Source organism: Schistocerca gregaria, chromosome X (assembly GCF_023897955.1).
Source record: "Schistocerca gregaria isolate iqSchGreg1 chromosome X, iqSchGreg1.2, whole genome shotgun sequence".
NCBI classification, from domain to species: Eukaryota; Metazoa; Arthropoda; class Insecta; order Orthoptera; family Acrididae; genus Schistocerca; species Schistocerca gregaria.
The window spans coordinates 790,606,691-790,626,702 of record NC_064931.1 but is presented as its reverse complement, the minus strand read 5'-3'; the positions used below and the strand labels follow the sequence as shown (position 1 = coordinate 790,626,702).

At 43.2% G+C, this 20,012-nt stretch overlaps 1 protein-coding gene across 1 annotated transcript in view; it reads right to left on the bottom strand.

Moving 5' to 3' along the window:
• LOC126298321 (uncharacterized) overlaps positions 1–20,012 on the bottom strand; it is an 897,137-nt gene that overhangs the window by 124,931 nt on the left and 752,194 nt on the right. The window contains exon 11 of the mRNA XM_049989619.1: positions 15,682–15,786. Within this exon, the coding sequence (XP_049845576.1) occupies positions 15,682–15,786 (105 nt within the window). The remainder of the gene's footprint in view (positions 1–15,681; positions 15,787–20,012) is intronic.

The window sequence follows — 20,012 nt, the reverse complement described above, 5'->3', positions numbered from 1 at the left end:
GCCCGTCAGATCATTCATGTACGCTGAAGAGCCAAAGAAATTGGTACACCTGTCTAAAATCGTGTAGGGCACCCGCGAGCTCACAGAAGTGCCGCAACACGACGTGACATGGATCCACTAATGTCTGAAGTACTGCTGGAGGGAATTGACACCGTGAATTCTACAGAGCTGTCCATAAATCCGTAAAACTACGAGAGGGTGGAGATCTATTCTGAACAGCAGGTTGCAAGGCATCCCAGATATGCTCAATAATGTTCATGTCTGGGGAGTTTGGTGGCCAGTGGAAGTGTTTAAGCTCAGAAAGGTGTTCCTGGAGCCACTCTGTAGCAATTCTGAACGTGTGGGGTGTACCATTTTCCTGCTGCAGTTGTGCAAGCTCTTCGGATGCACAATGGACAGGAATGGATGCAGGTGATCACGCCGGATGCTTACTTACGTGTCACCAATCAGAGTAATATCTAGACGTATCAGGGATCCCATACTCTAACTGCACACGCCCCACACCATTACAGAGCCTCCACCAGCTTGCACAGTCCCTCTTGACATCCAAGGGTCATAGATGCATGAGGTTGTCTTCATACCCGTACACATCAATCCGCTCGATACAATTTGAAACGAGAATTTTACGACCAGGCAATATGTTTCCAGTCATCAACAATCCAATGTCGGTGCTGACGGGCCCAGGTGGGGTACTCGAGAGGGCCTTAGGCTCGGAAAGCCAATATCGCTAATGTTCCGTTGAGGAGTTCGCACGTTGACCCTTGTTGATGGCCCAGCTTTGAAATTCGCAGCAGTTTGCGGAAGGGTTGCACTTCTGTCACGCTGAACGATTCTCTTCAGTCGTCGTTGGTCCCGATCTTGCTGGATCTTTTTCCAGCCGCAGCGATGTCGGAGATTTGATGTTTTATCTGATATTCACGGTATATTCGTGAAATGGTCATACGGGGAAGTCCCCACTTCGTCACTACCTCGGAGTTTCTCTGTTCCATCGCTTGTGCACCGACTATAATACCAAATGCAAACTCACTTAAATCTTGATAAGCTGCCATTGTAGCAGCAGTAACCGATCTAACAACTGCGCCAGACCCTTCTTATCTTATATAGGCGTCAATGACCGCAGCGCCGTATTCTTGCTGTTTCCATACTAACACACCCGGGAACCTATTACATAAGCTCGTATCTTCGTTAACAGTCTGCGGTGGGGCACCATGTCAAACTCTTTCCGAAAATCTAGGAATATGGATTTGCCTATTGCTCTTTATCCATAGTTCGCAGGACATCATTTGAGTAAAGAGCAAGCTGAATTTCGCACGAGCCATGCTTTCTAAAACCGTATTGATTTATGGAAAGGAACCTCTTCCGCCTCAAGGACTGAAGAATTCTGCAGCAAACCTATGTTAAGGATATTCGTCTGTAATTCTGTGGGTTCATTCTCTTACTCTTCTTATATGTAGAAGTCTCCTTCTCTTTTTTCCAATCGCTTGGGACTTTGCATTGGGCGAGAGATTCGCGATAAATGCAAGCTAAGTAAGGGGTCCATGTGCCCGCCTGGTTTGCCACGCTGTGTAACGCACTGCTTTCCCGGCCAGTCTGTGGATGGTTTTTTGGCGGTTTTTCATCTCCCTCGGTGAATGCGGGCAGTTTCCCCTTATTTCGCCTCAGTTACACTATGTCGGCGACTGCTGCGCAAACACTTTCTCCACGTACGCGTACACCATCATTACTCTGCCACGCAAACACTGGGGTTACATTCCTCTGGAGTGAACGTTCCCGGGGGGTCCACTGGGGGGCGAACTGCACACTAAGACCATGTTCGGTGTGGGGCAGCGGAGGGGTGAGAGGACTGTTGTAGATTGTTGTGGAGTTGTGTACCACTGAGGCTACGGCGGGGACGAAGCCTCTCCGTCGTTTCCAGGTCCCCAGTTCCATAGAATACAGTACAATACAAGGGGCCCACGCCATCTGTCGTTCCCACAGACAGACTTCTGTGGCTATTCAGCATGTGTTCCTAGATACCTCACGGTTGTAACTGATTCCACTAATTCCAGCGTGTCGATGCCGATGATGTTGTCAAACGATATCGGGTCTTATCGTCTTTTCACGCGCATTACGTAACATTTATTTATGAGGAAGTCAAGTGCCAGTCTTATTTCTGTGCATCAGTCCTCGACATGCTCCCTATTCCGACGACATAGGACAGTTTGCAGTTTCAGCGACCTACGTTAGACTGTTGCTAGAACGTCCTTTTGATGTTATATGTTGTATTTTACAACTGTGAATGTAACTGCTATAAGTACTCACAAATGAAGAAAGCGTTCAAAAGAGCCAAGAGTTTGACGAATAATGAAGCTTCAACAAAGACAGCAACCAGTCCTTACACAATGTGCTTTCAACTGCATAAAAATAAATTCATACTCTGTAAGTGTGGATATCTTTGCGGCCAAGGAACCAGCCTGTCCGTTCCAGTCCAATATTACTTATTTACTAAGTATAATAAACGACGATATGTCCGGTGACTTGACCATATCAGAAGAATAATTACCGATTAATTACCAGCCAGCCACTCTACAACGATTCTGGTAAAATTTAATGTAGAAAGATAGGATGATATTCTATACTGAGCGTGTCAGCTAGAATGTAACGCACAACACGATAGTTCTGTACAACGCCAGTCCATACGTTTGCCACAATTATTTTTGGTGTCTCACTAGATTTGTTTTAACTTGAAAGTCTTATACGTGGCCGTTGCTGATACTGAAATAATACTCGTCGATAAACGAAACATGCATTGTTAACTCATAGGAGATAAAACTGGTCGGTGGGAAGTCACCATCTGACAAGACTTGCGCATTCTGCAGCTTGAATACTGCAATGCTGCGATGGGAGGAGTTTGATGTCGTTTTCTGGTGTTATATTTGACTCCCACAGCCTCTGACACAGAAAGTTACACCAAAAGGTCTGTATACTACGAGACCAAACAAGTTCACGTCGAGGCGGTCACAGAAACCCTGTTTCAGTATATTGTCGCGAAGCCTTTGAAGCATGTCACCTCTTGGCTGGAGACTGTCCTTTGTATAACAACCTTTAGAATCTCGACAACAGCTTGTTACCTCCTCATACATGAGATTAACGTCAGCAAACTCGGCGAAACCTTACTTGGTAATTAAGAAAGTTTTACACAAAGGAATTTCATATTAATGCAAGAAAAAATAACACAATCACTCTTTGGAGAGTTAAACTCTTCAGCGTCTGGTAGTGAGGTATACGTGTGATGACAAGCTGATTCTAGCGAACTGTTGGTTCAAATGGCTCTGAGCACTATGGGACTTAACTGCTGAGGTCATCAGTCCCCTAGAACTTAGAACTACTTAAATCTAACTAACCTAAGGACATCACACACATCCATGCCCGAGGTAGGATTCTAGCCTGCGACCGTAGCGGTCGCGCGGTTCCAGACTGTAGCGCCTAGAACCGCTCGGCCACTCCGGCCTGCTGTAGCGAACTATACTTACATGTACGTGTTCAAGGTGAGAAGATCTACCAGCGTACGTCATGATTGTACGTAGCATTCAAAATCTTACCATGTAACCGCTCAACTTTTATGAAAGAATGCTGCTAGTGCCTGTCACCTATTAAACGACGCTATTGCTTGTTTTCTTTTCCCATTTTTCCATTACGTTGTTTGAATTCAGCAGTGTTGGTAGGCTCCATCCACCGAACTACAGTGTGTTATGTGAACACTGCTGGATTGATAGGGACGCAAATTGGTTAAATTTAAGATTTTCTATCGTATCAACTTCATTGTTTTTCCTCGGGTGATTTATGATTTCTGGTTTAGAGTTTTCTTTCGTGTGATTATATAGATTTGTATTCTGAGCGACTACTTGGTGTGCGCTGATGCTACGAGCTACAATGGCCGCGGTAGACAGGCTAGACTGTGTTTACGTCACTGTGTAGTTGTTTTATTCATGTGTCTGTTCGTCTACCAAATAAAACACATCACACAAGGTCTCTCCAGCAGACACACCGCAATAGTTTTCACCAACCATTTAAAACTGGCATCACAGCCAACAGAAACAAAACGATGAACAAGTGAGTGACGAAAATTACACAATTCCTCTCTCTCTCTATGACTATGTCAACATAAGTGTTTCCTCAAATACTGTTTTGTATAAAATATGTGGGAAGATAGGTGACAGTGAAGTACATAAAATAGTTTGGAAAACAGTTTATACAATAGCAATAGAAAACATACTAAAAATGAAAAACTTGACGGAAAACGTATGTACAGTACCATACACAACAACTATTCACGAAAAGGTATTTCAAAAATAAGCAGTTTTCTTCACGACTACTTCGCAGATGACATGCTGTCAGAACAAAATAAACGCTTAAAGACAAACGGACATGCGTTGCTACTTCTATATACACTGGATGACTTTTTGCTACCGTAAGAAAAGTTGCCAGCAGACAATATAGATGATTTTCAAACGAAAATTCCTACTTCATATTTTAGTTTGGCTATCGGTGTAATTAGTATGCAATGTCAAATTTCTTGCTGTAGGAACGGCCTCTGTGCCCGGAACAGGCAGCCACGCGCAAATACTGGAATAAGTAGCAGACTGGTTAGCTCATGTTGGAAGTATGAGGATGATACGAACTTCACGTTGATGAGGGAGAACAGTCCAATGAAGTTTTGTGAGCTTCTCTCTGGTGCCTTGCGTTGTTATGGAGAAGGCATTTTTATAGCTACAAACACGCTGAAGTCCGCACGTTTCAACATTGCAACAGTTACAACAGTGTGCGGCTGGCCGGCATCCGGGAGATCGGACAGATTTGCGCGACCTTGCAGCGATGATGACAGACGCCTCGTCCAACGGCTCACCGTGGTTTTGTTCACTGACAAATCCTCGTCGACGTTCTGCAAGCGCCTGCGAATAACTGCGATGCTCTCGTTTTCCGCCAAAAGAAACTCAATGACAGCCCTCTGCCTGGAACGCACTTCCGTTACAGAGGCCATTTTGAAGGCTACGTATAGCGACGTCACCTATCGCAACTTCATGGAACTATAGGAGCTGAAGCGGGGATATCCCACGAAGTCGCACAACAACTTCCGCATATTTTTAACCGAAGTTGGGCGAGAAAAAAAAATTGTTTCATTACTTATTGGACGCTCTTCGTATGATGAAGTACTGTCTTGAAAAAGCAGCACAAATGTTCAATCTGATATTTATAGGATTTCAAAGTGGTCTAGAGATTGGCAGTTTGTGTTAATCTTCAAAAATTTTGAAATTCTGCGCTTCATGAACTAAAAAAAAAACCGCAGTGTTCTACGAATACAATTTTATTATTTCATTCATTATAACTCATGTTTTGCGAAGCCTACACGTGTGTTATTCATGACGTAAACAATGAAACACTGCATCAGTTACGTGTTTTTTTTATCTTTTTAACACAACGATTTTTGGGGATTAATTGTAATTGTTCAAAATGGTTTAAATGCTCTGAGCACTATGGGACTTAACAGCTGAGGTCATCAGTCCCCTAGAGCTTAGAGCTACTTACAACTAACTAACCTAAGGACATCACACACATCCATGCCCGAGACAGGATTCGAACCTGCGACCGTAGCGGTCTCGCGGTTCCAGACTGAGGCGCCTAGAACCGCACGGCAATTGTAATTGTCATGTGCATTTGTCTACATAAGTATTTTGCGTGATATTGGCATGTTTATTTGTCTGCATCTCTTGCACTGTGGTCGTCTTTTTGAGGATATATTTCGGTCGGAAAGTCAGACAAAATATATCTTGTGGTGGTTTTTTCTATGCTAATGTTATATTTAATATTTTTGACCGTTTACTTCTAGTTTCTATGTCTCCTCCATTACGCAGAATACTATCCACGCCAAGCCATAACTGACAACGCACGTTTCTGAAATAAAAATATGTCACAGAAATATTATGAAAGTATGGTTTCACAAAGACTTTGGACATACAGGTGTTACATTTTCTGTGGATTTCATTACTTGCTTTACGTTGTCAATTATAAATTTGTTGCACCATTACTCACTTTTAAATGATCGATTATGCTTTATATTCTGTTTTGTTGTATATATTGAGCAGAGTCTATGAAGAAATCAGCATGTTTAGAGAATTTGCTACAGTTATTATGTATAGGAGAAACAAACGTGTGTCATTGAGAATTTTACCCCTTTGCTTTCTGTGGGGTACATAAATTTCCAACTCCTGTATTAAATCCAATGTATGTGATCTCTAGAAGTGGAGGAGTATCCAGTTAATCAGTGTCAAATGTGTTTTACATGTGTTGCTATTACTGATTTCGTGAACTGGTTATGTGTGTAACAGTTAACGTGTTCAGTGTATCTATTATGAAAGTCCCTGCCAGTGTGGCCTATGCAGTAGCTTCACCAAGTTTTACATATGAAGTAATATGTTTTGTATAAACAGACAAAAATACTATTTCTAACATTAGCATGTAAAAAACGTCCCCAAGATTTATTTTATCCGATTTTCCGTTTGCAGTATAACCTCTAAAATGGTTTTATTAAAAATAACTTTCTCAACTGCCGTCAGTACTGTTTCTTTGAATTCAAGCCGCATCTGGTCTGTGCTGACATAGTTAGTTTGAAAAGAGTGAATACTGCCTCTTGCGTAGGCGTCAAGTAAATTTTTTTCTTGTTTTTTTAAGTATGAACACACTGCGTGTATGTTTGGTGGATTTAGATGATACAGTATTAAGTCTCGCTTGAACGATATTGCGATCACTAAACACTGTATCTGTCATAATGCCTCCTATTGTTTTGTATTATTTGTTGGTGAGAAGACACGTATGTTTTCGCGACCATTTACACTTTGAGTGAGCTCCTGAAATAATTACTTAAAATAATTTTTGGAGAACGCATTTATTACAATTTCGGACGATTTTTTATGCCCACCACCTACGTCAAACAAGTATTTTCGTCAATGTATCGGGAGTTAATTGAAGTGTGAATGGGGTACCTAACTGAAATGAGACTCAAGTTTTCTTTGAACCTTTCAGTAACTGTAATATCTGAATGGGAGGGTTAGTGAAGGAACCAATTATTAATTTCTTCTGGTTGTCAGTTATGAGCTGGCCACTCTTCGCGAACAGCTGAGCGTGTTGATGGCCGCGATCAGCCGTCTTCAGGCTGCTGCCTCGGAGTGTAGCGGCAGTGGGAAGCCTGGTGCGTTCGAATTGTGAAATGATTTGGGTGAAGGTCACGGTTAAAGCAGGCTCAGACATGGTAATTGGATGTCAGCACCTGAAGAATAATTTGGAAAATATTTCGAGTAGATTTCCCCACCATGTTATAGTTCTGAGTGGAGATTTTAATTTGCCGGATATAGACTGGGAGACTCAAACGTTCATAAAGGGGGGCAGGGACAAAGAATCCAGTGAAATACTTTTAAGTGCTTTATCTGAAAACTACCTTGAGCAGTTAAACAGAGAACCGACTCATGGCGATAACATATTAGACCTTCTGGTGACAAACAGACCCGAACTATTTGAATCAGTTAATGCAGAACAGGGAATCAGCGATCATAAAGCGGTTACTGCATCGATGATTTCAGCCGTAAATAGAAATATTAAAAAAGGTAGGAAGATTTTTCTGTTTAGCAAAAGTGACAAAAAGCAGATTACAGAGTACCTGACGGCTTAACACAAAAGTTTTGTCTCAAGTACAGATAGTGTTGAGGATCACTGGACAAAGTTCAAATCCATCGTACAATATGATGAGTATGTGCCAAGCAAGATCGTAAGAGATGGGAAAGAGCCACCGTGGTACAACAACCGACTTAGAAAACTGCTGCGGAAGCAAAGGGAACTTCACAGCAAACATAAACATAGCCAAAGCCTTGCAGACAAACAAAAATTACGCGAAGCGAAATGTAGTGTGAGGAGGGCTATGCGAGAGGCTTTCAATGAATTCGAAAGTAAAGTTCTATGTACTGACTGAGCAGAAAATCGTAAGAAATTTTGGTCCTATGTCAAAGCGGCAGGTAGATCAAAACAAAATGTCCAGACACTTTGTGACCAAAATGGTACTGAAACAGAGGATGACAGGCTAAAGGCCGAAATACTAAATGTCTTCTTCCAAAGCTGTTTCACAGAGGAAGACTGCACTGTGCTTCCTTCTCTAGATTGTCGCACAGTTGACAAAATGGTAGATATCGAAATAGACGACAGAGGGATAGAGAAACAATTAAAATCGCTCAAAAGAAGAAAGGCCGCTGGTCCTGATGGGATACCATTTCGATTTTACACAGAGTACGCGAAGGAACTTGCCCCCCTTCTTGCAGCGGTGTACCGTAGGTCTCTAGAAGAGCGAAGCGTTCCAAAGGATTGGAAAAGGGCACAGGTCATCCCCATTTTCAAGAAGGGACGTCGAACAGATGTGCAAAACTATAGACCTATATCTCTAACGTCGATCAGTTGTAGAATTTTGGAACACGTATTATTTTCGAGTATAATGTCTTTTCTGGAGACTAGAAATCTACTCTGTAGGAATCAGCATGGGTTTCGAAAAAGACGGTCGTGTGAAACCCAGCTCGCGCTATTCGTCCACGAGACTCAGAGGGCCTTAGACACGGGTTCACAGGTAGATGCCGTGTTTCTTGACTTCCGCAAGGCGTTTGACACAGTTCCCCACAGTCGTTTAATGAACAAAGTAGTAGCATACGGACTATCAGATCAATTGTGTGATTGGATTGAGGAGTTCCTAGATAACAGAACGCAGCATGTCATTCTCAATGGAGAGAAGTCTTCCGAAGTAAGAGTGATTTCAGGTGTGCCGCAGGGGAGTGTCATAGGACCGTTGCTATTCACAATATACATAAATGACCTGGTGGATGACATCGGAAGTTCACTGAGGCTTTTTGCAGATGATGCTGTGGTGTATCGAGAGATTGCAATAATGGAAAATTGTACTGAAATGCAGGAGGATCTGCAGCGAATTGACGCATGGTGCACGGAATGGCAATTGAATCTCAATGTAGACAAGTGTAATGTGATGCGAATACATAGAAAGATAGGTCCCTTATCATTTAGCTACAAAATAGCAGGTCAGCAACTGGAAGCAGTTAATTCCATAAATTATCTGGGAGTACGCATCTGAAGTGATTTAAAATGGAATGATCATATAAAGTTGATCGTCGGTAAAGCAGATGCCAGACTGAGATTCATTGGAAGAATCCTAAGGAAATGCAATCCGACAACAAAGGAAGTAGGTTACAGTACGCTTTTCCCCCACTGCTTGAATACTGCTCAGCAGTGTGGGATCCGCACCAGATAGGGTTGATAGAAGAGATAGAGAAGATCCAACGGAGAGCAGCGCGCTTCGTTACAGCATCATTTAGTAATCGCGAAAGCGTTACGGAGATGATAGATAAACTCCAGTGGAAGACTCTGCAGGAGAGACGCTCAGTAGCTCGGTACGGGCTTTTGTTAAAGTTTCGAGAACATACCTTCACCGAAGAGTCAAACAGTATATTGCTCCCTCCTACGTATATCTCGCGAAGAGACCATGAGGATAAAATCAGAGAGATTAGAGCCCACACAGAAGCATACCGACAATCCTTCTTTCCACGTACAATACGAGACTGGAATAGAAGGGAGAACCGATAGAAGTATTCAGGGCACCCTCCGCCACACACCGTCAGGTGGCTTGCGGAGTATGGATGTAGATGTAGATGTAGATCTATGACCTCTAGCCATACTAACTTGCATGACGTATCTACTTTGATTTCACTACAAGATACGCAACTTCTAACAGCAACAAACACTCCACGACGAACTTTATTTAATCTATCCTTTCTGAACATCGTTAGGTTCTTTGTAAGAATTTCGGTTGAACTTACCTCAGGCTTTAGCCAGCTTTCCGTACCTACAACGATTTGAGCTTCAGTGCTTTCTATTAGATGTTGGAGGTGTGATTCTTTCTCATCATAGCTACAACAGTTTACGACTATAACACCGATTATTCCTAGGTCTACCCTCGTTCTTTGTCTAACCTACGCCCTTTGAGACTGAAGACTTTTTTGTATCTCCCAGAGACCCTCTGATCTAAAAAACAGCCCAGTATACTCCACGTAGCCTGAACTACCCTTTTAGCCACCTCGTGAGTGTAATGGACCCATAATCTAGTAATGGGAACCCAAAACCCCATAATTATGCGGCCCACGTCGAGGAATGTGCAGCCTACACAACCGCAGAACTGTCTGAGCTTCTGATTCAGACTGTCCACTCTGCTCTGCACCAAAAGTAAGCAGTCGGTCCTATGGACGCCGGCCGGGCTGGCCGAGTGGTTATATGATCTACAGTCTGGAACCCCGCGACCGCTACAGTCGCAGGTTCGAATCCTGCCTTGGGCATGGATGTGTGTGATGTCCTTAGGTTAGTTAGGTTTAAGTAGTTCTAAGTTCTTGGGGACTGATGACCTCAGAAGTTAAGTCCCATAGTGCTCAGAGCCATTTTTGGACCATCCTATCGACGATGCTACAGTTGATGGGATCTGCATTCACCTCGCAAGCAAGACTGGAAGTCTAACACTTCAGATAGCCGTCAGAAACCAGAGAGACTCTCTTCCATTGCAAAGTGACACACTTCACTAGTACTGAAAGAACCACCACCTGTAGTTGGTTGCAACTTGTGCCCTTCACGGAATCTGGAGGAAAAGTTCCACATCTGGGATGACCCAACCCCCCTCCCAGTAAGCACACAGAGTGCACACTGGACTTCTTTCCCTGCTTGGCAGGTTTCCTTTGCGAGTCTGAGTACCTTATTTTGCAATCGACAAATGCTTCACAGTTTAAATGAACGTTTCAATTGACGACTGGAACTTATGTCGTTGATAACATTCAGGAGGACAACGGCTCAAATCCATTACTGGCCATCCAGATTCAGGTTCTCTGTGATTTCACTAAATTGCTTAAGCCAGATTTCATGACTTTGAAACCACATGTACGATTTCCTTCCCCATCCTTCCCTAATGTGAGTTTGTATTTCGTCACTAATGACGTCGTTGTCCACGAGATATGGAACTCTAATATTCCTTTTCTTCCATTTATGAAGGCGATCTTTGCTATGTGTGCTTGTTGGAACAGTTTCGGCCAATCTGGAGCTCTGACTTTCCAAAGTCTATGACTGCTTGCGATGCTTTCAAGAAGTCCCATTTGAGATTAACATAATGACTACATTTTGTTAAAACGACAAATTCGAATTGCTCTGATCTGTTACTGATACTTACGATCAGTACTGTCGCTTTTGTATCACAGAACGTAGTCTTATTTAGCTGGCGCCGATAGGCATTCGACACTACAGCAAAAAAAGCCCCTCAGTCGACTAGCGCCCAGCCAGTGATGAGATATTCTGTCGTCTTAGTAACTGTGTTCATGTGGGATTTTCATGTGTGGCGGTCTCACCTCCATAAATTAAATGCAAAAAAGACGCAAGTAATCTTAATAGCCCATCAGAAATTGATAAGTTCAGATTTCCGCGAACGGCTACCTCCTATTCTGCTCGAAGGTACTCCAATACCATATCAGAAAACAGTGAAGAACTTGGGTGTAACTTTGGACGAGCATCTCAACTGGGCGGAGAATACAGTCGCAGTGTGCCGAAAGACGTCTGCTTGTCTCTATGCTCTCAAAAAGTTTCGGAACATATTCCCACAGGACTTGAAACGCCAGCTCGTGCAAGCACTCGTTCTACCGAACCTCCACTATTGTGATGTGATTCAACAAGGCATGAGTAGTGAAAACAAAAGACGGCTACAGCTAACCATGAATGCCTGTGTGCGTTACACCTGCAACATTCGCCGATATGATCATGTTAGCGCTTCATACTCCGAGCTAGGGTGGCTGCCGCCGGACAAACTGCGTGACTACCACACTCTATGTCTACTTCACCGACTCCTCATCGCGCAAGCACCCCAGTACCTAGCATCAGAGATTAAAAACCTGTCATGCCATCATAATCGAAACACGAGGTCACTCTTATCTGGTATCCTAACTGTGCCCACTCACAAAACAAAAACTTTTGCAAACTCCTTCTCAGTTGCCGCTGTCCGCCTCTGGAACAAACTGCCCCTTAACTTGAGGAAAATTCAATCTCCTGTTGCTTTTAAGAAGAAGTTGAAGCATTTCTTACTATCATCCGCATAAAATTCTCCACAAAATTAATGTGCAAGGCCAATTCTCATCTGTCAAATAGCACAGTTAGCGTCTCCTATCTTGCTCCTGAGATGCCTTCCTCTTCATCTATCTCTATTAGCCACGCAGTCTCCTTTTCCTTTATATTTTCCTAAATTATGTTTGATCATGTCTCTCTATTCTTCTCCTCCCTTCACCCTGAGTCTCCCTCATACTCCCTGCTGCCAGCACTCCTATCTAAAATCTTTCTCTTCAATAATGTATTCTTCGAGGTGTACCTTTCTAATTGTTTATCTCACTTTTTGTATTAGATGTAGTTTAACATGCCTACTAAAACATATGACTGTAAAATAAGTAGAATGCCTGGTTAGATGTAAGAGAGGGCCTGATGGCCCTAATCTTGCCAGGTTAAATAAATAAATAAAAATAAATGGGTGCCTCGCTTAATTTTCTGGATTCGGTGGCTAGCCGAGCGGATTGTATCTCTACACGGTGACGATAAACCGCTACGATGTCTTGGGGACCAACATCGTCCAGGGTACGACGATGGGCTTCGCCCCACAGCTCGACGATAATCGTCTGCAGTTGACTTGCGAGAATAGGACTATTGTAATGGTTGACGTCTTTCAGCGCAGTAGTAGTGGAATATTTGTCTTCTTTCTCTGCAGCATAGCGCACAAATTGTCCAGGGTGTCCACAGCAAAACTAGATGAATATGTTGGTCTCCATCCTCCATATATCTGTGGGACGATATATTTGGCGATGGAGTCAGTTGTACATACATTGGTCGTATGCTGAGATATCGTTTCAGGATGGTGGCGTAGGTCCGAATTGGCTGAACCCATTCATCACAGGGAATTGGAATGCTGGTGGAGGTTGATGCCAAAGATCGATACACCTCTTCTACAACATTTTTCTTCAATTATTCTTCTGCTAAGTGGGCAAGCTATGCAATTGGGCTTCTCTTCGTTATTCTCGAATCATAGCTGGCCTGTTCCTTTCTAGTGAAACTATAGTTTCGTCAAGCACATCACGTGGTTCCACCTGTTGCATCTCGCGGCTCGGTCGAATACTTTCAGACATTTCGTTGGGTGCTGAACAGAGTCTCCGGAAAACACTGATGGATGCCTCATGTGCAGATGACCCACTGCTAACTTGGAATCGATAGGTCTCGTGAATATAAGCACCTTTAGAACGATGTGCTGCTTGTATTCCGTTTTCTGTCCATGATTGCGACAATTCTCTGGTGTTCTAATTGGAGCCACAGTGATGTAGATGTTTTGAAATACCTGTCGTCGCCAGCAAACAACGACCCGTACCAAGTTCAAATCCGAAAGCAGGGTCAAAGTTACCTTTGCAATATGTTAACGATTTTACACCGTTAAGCGTGTTATGGTTTCAGTCAGACTATAGTTCACAGCTTTTCCATGAGCGTAAAATTTAATGTTAATGAAATAATAATAATCAATAATTGTACTCTCCTGACAGAATACTGAATGACCTAAAAGACATGGTCGTGTGTCAGTGTAATTTCGTATACGTACATACTATCGGCGCATATGTAAATGATTAGAGTTCCAATTCAGAGTGACATATAGAAAGCCACTAGAGTGTATTAGTGTGATTCATGTTTATTGTTGTTACCTAGCTTCGTACGGTGTATACGGGGCGTGAACAGTGTCAGATGTTGAGTAATCACAATGAAGGATACGGAGATGCTGTGTACTCGTGTGAGACAGCATTATGTGCACATATCAGGTTTCAAATGAGTTTCATTGTGGGCCTCCACGTGACTTGCTGATCAAATCATGCAATGTCCAGATTTGTGGGGCATTCGGATGTCGCAGTGGCCCAGTGTTTTACTGCATGGGAACAAGAGGGGAGTCATACTCGTCGTCAAGGTTCCGGGCGACCACAAGTGACCACCACAAGGGAGGATTGCCACTTTGTGTACAAAGCACATCGCAGCCGCTTCACATCAGCGTCTGCCATCCTAGAACAAGTAATGGATTCCCTGCAACACCATTGCAGCGACTGACAACAGCCGGACTAAGGAATTACCGCTTCATGCATAGGCTCCCGGGAACATCACAACACAAACGTCTGCGTTTGGAGTGGTCCCATGACAGGGAAACATGGGCTGCTAACGAGTGCCTTTGCACTGTGTTCAGCAATGATTCGTGGTTCTGCAGTACCCCACCCCGGATAAAAAATGGCTCTGAGCACTATGGGACTTAACTGCTTAGGTCATCAGTCCCCTAGAACTTAGAACTACTTAAACCTAACTAACCTAAAGACATCACACACATCCATGCCCGAGGCTGGATTCGAACCTGCGACCGTAGCGGTCGCGCCGTTCCAGACTTAAGCGCCTAGAACCGCTTGGCCACACCGGCCGGCTCACCCCGGATAACCATCGTTGGCAAGTATAGCGGCAGTCTGGGGAGAAGTCCCATTCTTCAAATGCTTTGGAAAGGCACAGCGTTAGTACTGCTGACGTGGTGTGGGGAGCCATCGGGTATGACTTTGTGTAGTGACTGAGGGAACTATGATGGTACAACAGTACGTCATGGGCATAATGCATCCTCATGCTGTATCATCGTGATGCTATTTTTCACCAGGACGACGCACGTACGCACATGATACGTGTCCATATGGACGGTCTGCATGATGGTGAGGTGCTCCTGCGGCCACCAAAATCCAAAGATTTTCCCCCAATAAGAACTGCCAAAGTCCAGCATATCAAGGACTTGTCATAATAGTTGTGGGCTAGCTAGTTCAGGAGTGGATAAAACGGGTTAATGACACTCTCCTCCATCGAATCAGTGCTTACTTCCAGGCCTCAGTGGGTGCATATCGTACTGATAAATGTACTCATACTGCCAAATTCTTTGTAAATTTGACTGGATTTTGTAATCACTGGAATAGCATCACATTGTCTCTCAACCCTTGAAGTTTCATTTCGTCTCCTTCTCCCCACTTGCGTACTTCACTTTTTTTTCAGGCTGTGTATAAGGGAGTAGGATTTGTACATTCTGAACCTTTCAGAAACCAGTAGTATTGACCGCGAAGGGTGTTGTGGAGGAACATCACAAAACCGTAGTTTTAATATCATTGAAGAAGTTGACTTCCAAATGAAAGGTTTTCAGAGCTTCGTGTTGATTTCCCTGCAACTTGTGTTGTTCTTTGCCTTTCCTTTTTTTTATCTTTGTGCAAGCTGATAGTAACTAGAAGCAGCATTCTAAGCTTGTACTGCTATGATATTCATGTGAGTAGTCTGGATGTTTGGCAGTCAAACAAAATATACAGTTGTTATGCTGAAAAGACAGTGATAATAGGCAAACTTCGTACCTTTCTTTTAAACAACACAAGTAAGGACAGAATTTTATTATTTCGTAACGGTACCTATATGCGGTGTAGCATAAATACACTTAATTTAAGCAAAAATAAGAACATAGGTGCAGTTGAAAAATAATAGAAATATTCAAACCTTTTGAAATAACTTGACCAAGACGTCGGTAACAGGCAGGTCACCATTAGGTCCAACGTTTTCCAACATCAAGCTTATGAACTCCTTACAGAATGCGTACGTTACCTGAAACAGAAGTAACAAATTATTATTTTTGAAGGAACACTCCTACGAGAAACTGAACTGAAAACAGAGGGAACAAACTTTCTCAAGCGTTTCTTACTTTTCAGACGCCGAGTCCCAAGACCGAATCGCTTGGTAGATTACAGACTCTTGTTAACAACACATAAGAATAGTGGTTGCAGGATCTCACCACTGTTCTAGAAATGTAATGTGTCAAGGCTGAGTTAAACCTATATAGGCAGAACTGAGCTGCGTGTATTTGGCGCTCACTGGAATCGGACTACTTGAATTTCAAACGTACCTGAAGATCTTTGTATTGTGGACTATGTTAAGCGATCACATCGCGAGAAGATGCTGTGGTAGAGCCAACACGATACGAGGTTAAACTGAATCGTTGTTTATGATGAACTCGAACATAAGAACAAATACCTGCATTCAGCCCAATTTGACTACAGAGGACGTTGATATTTGTGGCTCATGATACTGTAGAGAATGGTCTTTTCTTAGGATTTTATCCACTGCTTATGCAGCGATAGTTGCGGACAGGAAGTTTTCTGACATAGCGAAGATATGTGACGGCCGCAGTGGAGGAACAGTGCGAGTCACTTCTTGTCAGCAACAGATGGCTCTTTGATTAGCTGAACGAGAAATGAGCCTACGATGGCTTAATTTGTAAATGTGATTGTAAAATATAATGAGCAAACTACATACATTATTTGTATTGAAAACGTACTTAGTCTTTATCGTTGCCTGGATGTGGCTCAGTGCCTGAATAATACATAATCAGACTACAAATTCAATGGTTCGGGCTTGAGTTTTTGTCAATTATCTCATCTTTCGTCTCCGGCAATGGTCTGTTGAAACGTCCCCTTAGAAAAATTCTACACGAATGTGCTTAAGCTGACACACAATATTTTTAGCGCAACGCAATCTGACTTCCAAAATTCGCTACGAAAGAATGGCCCTGATTAACATTAACCTATACGTTTCACAAATCACTTACCTCACAAAAATCTTCGTTACTCGAACTACTGCAATACAGCAAGCGCCACTAACCAATATTCTTCAAAACTTCGACTGACTCTGCTGTGGTTTTTCTCTGTTGTGGCCCATTATCTGTCTGCATGTCAAGAGTCAGCACTATCTTTCCGTTGGAAGGACAACACTACTTCTTCAAGACTGCATGGAAATCCACTACTTCAGTGTGCATTTTCTTTTATTGCTCAGACTTTGAGAAAAACACTGCAATTTTACTGTGATGAATGATCAGGACTGTCTATATGGACTGTGAGAAAATTTTAACTTTTGACCAACATTGTATCAATAAGTGTGTGCATTTGATTTCTTTGTTATTGTAATCATAATTATCAAAAAAATTTTCAAATCTGTATTAGCCACTGCCCAGAACAATTTGTAAAATTTTTTGTGGGGAGCATGGGGGCTATGTAAGTAGGCTGTTTAGGTTTTTTTATTGGTAACGTCGCCGCCACGTAGCGCTCTGTTTGAAAATCACTGGCTGTACCGTGTGCAGTCAGTGGCTGGTTGGCATTGTTGTAATACTCGCCACTGTAGTGCTGGGCAGCGGCAGCTGGATGTGAACAGCGCGTAGCGTTGCGCAGTTGGAGGTGAGCCGCCAGCAGTGGTGGACGTGGGGAGAGAGATGGCGGAGTTTTGAAATTTGTAAGAATTGGTGTCATGAACTGATATATATATATATATATATATATATATATATATATATATATATATATATATATATATATTATGACTATAAAGGTAAATACATTGTTTGTTCTCTATTAAAATCTTTCATTTGCTAACTGTGCCTATCAATAGTTAGTGACTTCTGTAGTTTGAATCTTTTAGTTAGCTGGCGGTAGTGGCGCTTGCTGTATTGCAGTAGTTCGAGTAACGAAGATTTTTGTGAGGTAAATGATTTGTGAAACGTATAGGTTAACGTTAATCAGGGCCATTCTTTCGTAGGGAATTTTGGAAGTCAGATTGCGTTGCGCTAAAAATATTGTGTGTCAGCTTAAGCACATTCGTGTAGAATTTTTCTAAGGGGACGTTTCACTGTGAACGTTAAAAAAGTCAAGTTTCAAACTTGATTCTGATTTCACTTTAAACTGAAGGTCACTTACACTGATGAACCAAAACGTTATGACTACTGCCCACTGCGAGGTTGTATACTGCATGGTGGCGCTGAGGTAAGTTGACGCATTAAGAGAAGTGTGCGATCGGAGCAGAGACGAACCATTCTAGCGCCGATGTGGCGCAAAAGGGGAAACCCACCGATTTCAGCGATTTTGAGAAAAGCCAGACTGTCGTAGCCCAGTGCCTGGGAGCGAGCATCTCGGAAACGGCAAAGATGGTCGGCTGCTTGCGTGCTACTGTCGCGAGCATCTACGAAAAGAGGTTGAAGAATACTGAAACCACGAGTAGGCGACAGGAAGTTGGACGTCCTTACCCCATCACAGAATATAGGGATCGGAGGGTTTCCCGCTCTCTGAAATAAGATAGGCTGAGATCTGTGGCAAATCTGGGGACAGAGAACAGTGCTGGCGCAGGTACAAATGTTTTGGAGCACACTGTTCAACGAAAAGTGTTGAATTGGCGTCTCGCAGCAGAGGATCCTAAGTGTTCCATTGTTGACCGAACAGTATAGTCAGTTATGATTACATTGGGCACAGGATCATCGAGAGTGACTCGTGGCTCAATGGAATCGTATCGCCTGGTAGGATGAATCCCTTTTATTGTTAAACCTGGTTGATGGTCGCGTCCAGATAGGCGAACGGCTGCTCGAAACACACAGTGCGTCAGGGACACAGGCCGGTGGGAGCAGTGTTATTTTATGGGGGACACTCACCTGGGTTTCCATGGGACCTATGGTAGTAGTCGAAGGCACCATGATACCCGTAGACTACGTGGGCATTAGTAGAGACCACCTATAATCCCTTAAGATTTATGTCTTCTCAACAGCGATGGCCTCTGCCAGCAGGGTAACTGTCGGTGTCAGAAGGCCAGAATGGTGCTGCAATCGTTTGAGGAGCATGATAGTTAACTCACGTTGATGTCTTGGCCATCAAATTCGGCTTATCTAATTACTATGAAACCCAACAGGAACGCCATCGTGCGCCAGATTCGGGCCAGCAAACCAACCGCCAGTAAATTACGGGAAGTGTGTTACCTGTCCGTAGGCATCCGGTGCCACAAACGTCTGGAAATTGTCGAATCCGTGGCACGCAGAACCACTGCTGAATTGCGTTCCAGAAGTGGACCAACACTCTTTTAAGCAGGTGGTCATAATGTTTTCGCTCAGCAGTGTATCAACTCAAAACTGGCAGTAAGCAAGGGAACATCACCTCCCCTAGCAAAATACTGTGATTTTCAACCCAACATTGATATAAGCATATTTCATTTCTACATTACATTTTTTGTTACGTTTCTTTTGCCTCCGTAGTTTGTCCGCCTCTGTAGCCGACTAGAAAGCCCGTTTGACTCTCATATCGAGGACCCGGATTCAGTTCACGGTACTGTCAGGGATTTTTCCGTGGTGCGATGACTGGAACGGGGTGCACTAAGTCTCGTGAGGCCATCTGAGGAGCCATTTGAATGACAAGCAAAGATGTGAAAGTCGATAATGGCCGGGAGAGCTGTGTGCTGCCCTCATGCCCATTGATACCAGATCCTCATGTCCCATTTATCTTGCCCATCCAAGCAACTCTTTTTCCCAGAAGCAAAATAAAAATTTTATCAATCAGCAAGGAGCTTGCAGTGGAAGAGATTTATTCCACAATGTCGAAGATGAAGAAATGTTCATAACTCTTAAGGTACCCATTCTAGAGTTCATTTTTACTATATATTTTTGCTTCGAATGATCGTTCCTGTCATATCCTTGACTGTTGACCAGTCCTCCTGGGACACCCTGTATAAGTAAGTTTCAAGTTAGGGAAAGTTTGTGGTATCTGGCACTCATTTGTCTTAGTTTTATCGGATATCTCACAGTCTAAAACCACAGTACGTTGCTCGCTTCACGAGACACCGAGTTCGTGTGCAGGAATACTATAACAGGGTGTAGTCGGCAACGGGAGTCGAACCCCGATACGCTTATATCGGGGTGCCAGTGATGCCTCGAATTTTCGTTAAACTTAAACAGGGATCTTACCTATCACCATCTCTCGCAGTTTCTAACGATGAAGACTAGGTCAATCTTCCAAACAGTGCTTAGG